Source organism: Mizuhopecten yessoensis, unplaced genomic scaffold (genome assembly GCF_002113885.1).
Source record: "Mizuhopecten yessoensis strain PY_sf001 unplaced genomic scaffold, ASM211388v2 scaffold6671, whole genome shotgun sequence".
Taxonomy (NCBI): domain Eukaryota; kingdom Metazoa; phylum Mollusca; class Bivalvia; order Pectinida; family Pectinidae; genus Mizuhopecten; species Mizuhopecten yessoensis.
Genome location: NW_018406666.1, coordinates 68,467 through 72,693, shown reverse-complemented (window position 1 = coordinate 72,693; position 4,227 = coordinate 68,467). Strand labels below are relative to the sequence as shown.

Genomic DNA, 4,227 nt, shown 5'->3' with positions numbered 1-4,227 from the left:
AATATTACATGTTAATAACTTGATTGGAATTATAACCTTGAATTGACAGTTTGATACTTTGAAAATTTTGAGCCAGCCCTACCCCCAAGGGCTGTAGGGTGGGGCTCAAAGGAGTCAGTGTGCTAAAATTTCTTCATTTTCCTTGTTAAGAATCAGAGGTGCTAGTTTCAAATCCTTTTCAGTCTGAAATCTGTATGCTAGATATTGAGTAAGGTGGTTTTATTGTTTTTTGTCACTTTGAATAATATTTCTGTTCATGTTAAAAACAAAATCAACTCTCTGTATAAATATATCAGGTGACCGTTAAGGCCCATGGGCCTCTTGTCTAAGATCTGATTATTTCATCTGAATGAAAATCTCAAAAGATGCCATTTAATAGTGTTATTTTCCCCTAGGGTGAGCATACACATTTTATTTATGTTTTTCATTCTGAGCATGCTTAATCTCCCCAATGGAAATTTCATAAAGTTGCAAGTATACTAAAGTACAGTATCAAACTTATTTTACTGTGAACCACATTAGATTAATCCCCATACAAAACTATAATTATGACGATTATTTAGTTATACCTTGTGTTTGTAGCTTCGACTTGACACTAATTGGGATGAGAACCCAGACAAACAGATCCTACAGTGGGGTGGTATTAATGTTGATCACCAGCATTCCAGGGACGGTGGCTTCTGAGGCAAACGTTCACCACAAACTCTTCAAAAAGTGTTCTTTTCTCTGAAACCTATTTTTCCTAAGCGAAGGGAGATAACACTGGTGCCTGCTGACGGTTTCTGAAGGGAGGCAACTCTGTGATAATTCACAGAAATCATGTACTGATAAACTTAGGCTGCACAGAAACCAACAGCACTATGGACGTTTTTGAGGGACATCAGACCATTTTACAAATTAGAAGCCAATTACTGTGTTTCTTGGAATAGGTTGTATTCCTCCGACTCCTGTGAACCTTAAAATATCTTTGGTTCCTCAAAATTCAGGGTATAATCGGTGTAAGTGTATTTTGATGCGTGGTGTGACCTCTGTGATAAAACTGGAGCCTACAACCTACAAGTGTTCTGTTTGATAGGTTTGATGCTTAATCTTCAGGATTTGGAAGTCTGATCAAATCATTGAACTATTTGTATCAAGAAATGTTGATAGGACTTTGAGTTTTGAAACTTTTGAAAGAAGATGTAATTTTGTTGTAGTTGAAAGTTTTCAACAAACTATATTCCAACGAAAAAATCATTAATTTGTGGGAATCTTACACCAAAAGTGAAATTATTGAAGGATTTAGCCAATTTCTACAGAATGAAGGAGCTTGATTCTATTAGAAATAAAAAGAAAGTATGACTAAAAGTAGAAATCAAACCTTAAGAATACTTAAACTCTCCTGATAAACCATCCTCCATACTCCATGAGTTACGCTCACTTTTGCTCTCTGCACCCCTGGAATATTTTGTCTTGACCAATCGCTAGGCTGATACCTGTCCTTTGAAGATTACAGAGGAGGGACACCTGACTTCAAAGCCAGTCAAATTTACCATTAGGTGTAACCTGAGATTCTTTTGATGTTCATCAAAGGATTAAGCTAGTCTTTCTGTTTCATCCATAAAGTGGCACAGACCAGACTTCAATTTTACTATAACATGTTCCAGGGGTGCAGAGAATGTAAGCAAGAGTATGGAGGATGCTGTGATACTAGGGAGATAATTATAACCATCATGTGATTGTAGACATTATACACTGTTGTCTTCAGCAGCTGACTATAAACAATGTACCAGGTAGGTTTGGCTTATATTGTACAGAGTATAAAATAGTAACAAATTGTTGTGTATATTCCATGATTTCTGCTATATTTGTTTTATTTGCTCACTGGTGCTTCGTTCAGGTATAGATCTATTTATGAATATTTATTGTTCAAACATGTTTAAGCCGTGTATCCATTATAACATAAATTGTAGAAATCCAGACATTGTGTTTATTTTCTAAATGATGTGATAATTTTGTGCCATCCCGTGAAGATTCCTGCTGAAGTGCTGAAGATTGATTGGTTGGGAGATTAAGTCCTCGTCAGTGCTAAGGTCCCATAACTTTACTGTTCTTGCCGTAGATACTTCTTACATTGATATTAGCTTAAAGAGAGAACATGCATGCATGATTTATTTCTAAATATATCATCTATAGTTAAGTTGATACGACTTTTGAGGTTTTATCTTTTATGGGTATATAATAACTTATCAACATTGTTGATGCGGTGTGAAATTGTCCTCTGGTCTCTTATCTTGTAATATAGGAGGAGGCTATACCTGCTGTGTGAAATTGTCCTCTGGTCTCTTATCTTGTCATATAGGAGGCTATGCCTGGTTTACTTTTTTCCTTGTAATGAAATTTTGATGAAAACTAGTTCTAAATTATGTCAAAAACTAAGTTCTTGTAAGAAATTATGATGAAAACTAGTTCTACATTATGTCAAAAACTAAGTTCTTGTAAGAAATTATGATGAAAACTAGTTCTACATTATGTCAAAAACAAAGTTCTTGTAAGAAATATTGATGAAAACTAGTTCTAAATTATGTCAAAAACTAAGTTCTTGTAAAACTCCCTTTCAAAAATACCCACATTTATGAAATTGGTCAAGAAATAAAGATTTAAGCAGCTGTTGAAATCCCTTCTTTGTTGCTAATAAAAATGGGGATAGAGCCAGTTCTCATCAAAATTCAATACAATAAAAGAAAAAGAACATAGCTTCCTATATTATAAAAGTTGACCATAGGACAATTTCACACAGCATGATCATTTTTGATAATATATTACCTACCTATAATAGGTAAAACCTCGAACGTCAAATCAAACTTAACTATAGGTGTAAATGTAAATCAGTACGTCAAAACCCACAGAGGAGAAACTGTCACACTTTAGAGTGAACCTCTATTATAAAAAAATTTAAACTAAATTAATGAAGATCGACAAGGAGGAGATATTCATTCCTACATAGCTTCATATGCATTCCAGGGACTGAATGTCCTAACATATTTAATTGATGATCTTTTTTTTAACAGTTTGCTACCTGTTAGCAGTATTTTTGTTTATGTGAAGATTTAAGAACATGTATATCATTTATACCCTCTTTTGGTGTATTTCATTTTCTCTTTGTTTTCTATTGGAATGTGACAATTGTTTTCTTAAGTTGTAAGAAAATCTGAGATCAATGTCGGGGTAAACTAACCGTTAACAGGAGTAGATGGTCGACCTTTAACCTCATTTTGAGTACTTCTGACATTTTGTGGTTATATGTTTGTTCACAAACAACAGATTAAATTCGTTTATTTTGCAAAGGAAGGAAGGTGGGAACAGGGTAAGATATAACTTGTTTTGATAACAAATGAGTGTTATAATATCATTATTAATTACAAATAATAAGCATAATTGTTAGTTATATGAAAATTGTACAAAATTAATGTTCAGTATCAAGGCTCATAATATCCTAATGAATGTATGTGATTTAGGGCAAAGGAATACATTGATTCTTGCTTAAAATAGATTATTGCATTGCTTTGAAATGACAAGTTCAAAATAATGGGACAGTGAATGTGATATTAAGATTCCTGATAATTAATATATATTGTCTAGTGATCTGTGTTCATTGTGAAAGTTTAAACACTGGTGAATCAATAATGTGTAAATGAATTTTGAAATGAATCAATAATTGTACAACCTTTCCTATCCATGAACCTGTATTTTGATGTACATTTCACTGTTGACACACACTGGAATATTAGTGTGTATGTCTCTCCACATCACAGCATGTGTGACTGTATGGCTTAGAGACAAAAGACAATCAGCTCAATTAAAACTGTAAAATGTAAACAATTTGGTCGTTGTTATCAATTAAACACATTTGAATATAATGAAAAGAGGATAAGCTATTTAGACTTGACCAATAAATCATATATTGGACTAATGTAATGATATATAATTATACACTAGACAAAGTTTATCAATACTAGACCAATGTAAATATGACTAGACTGATGTCTGCAAATTTAGCAAAAAGTGAATAAACAATGTCATAAAACTTGTACTGAAGTTACTAAACAATGTCAACAAAATTAAAAGAAGGTTACTGAACAATGTCAACAACTTAGCAAAACATTACTGAACAATGTCGACAACTTAGAAGAAAGTTACTGAACAATGTCGACAAATTGAAGTTAGAACAAAGTTACTGAACAATGT

The 4,227-nt window shown here is 32.9% G+C and overlaps 1 protein-coding gene across 1 annotated transcript in view; it reads left to right on the top strand.

Annotated features, from left to right (window-relative positions):
* Nucleotides 1-3,261, top strand: part of LOC110452393 — a 46,274-nt gene extending 43,013 nt beyond the window's left edge. Inside the window, exon 12 of the mRNA XM_021500893.1 lies at nucleotides 583-3,261. Within this exon, the coding sequence (XP_021356568.1) occupies nucleotides 583-684 (102 nt within the window). The 3' untranslated portion in view covers nucleotides 685-3,261. The remainder of the gene's footprint in view (nucleotides 1-582) is intronic.
* The last annotated feature ends 966 nt before the right edge of the window (nucleotides 3,262-4,227 follow it).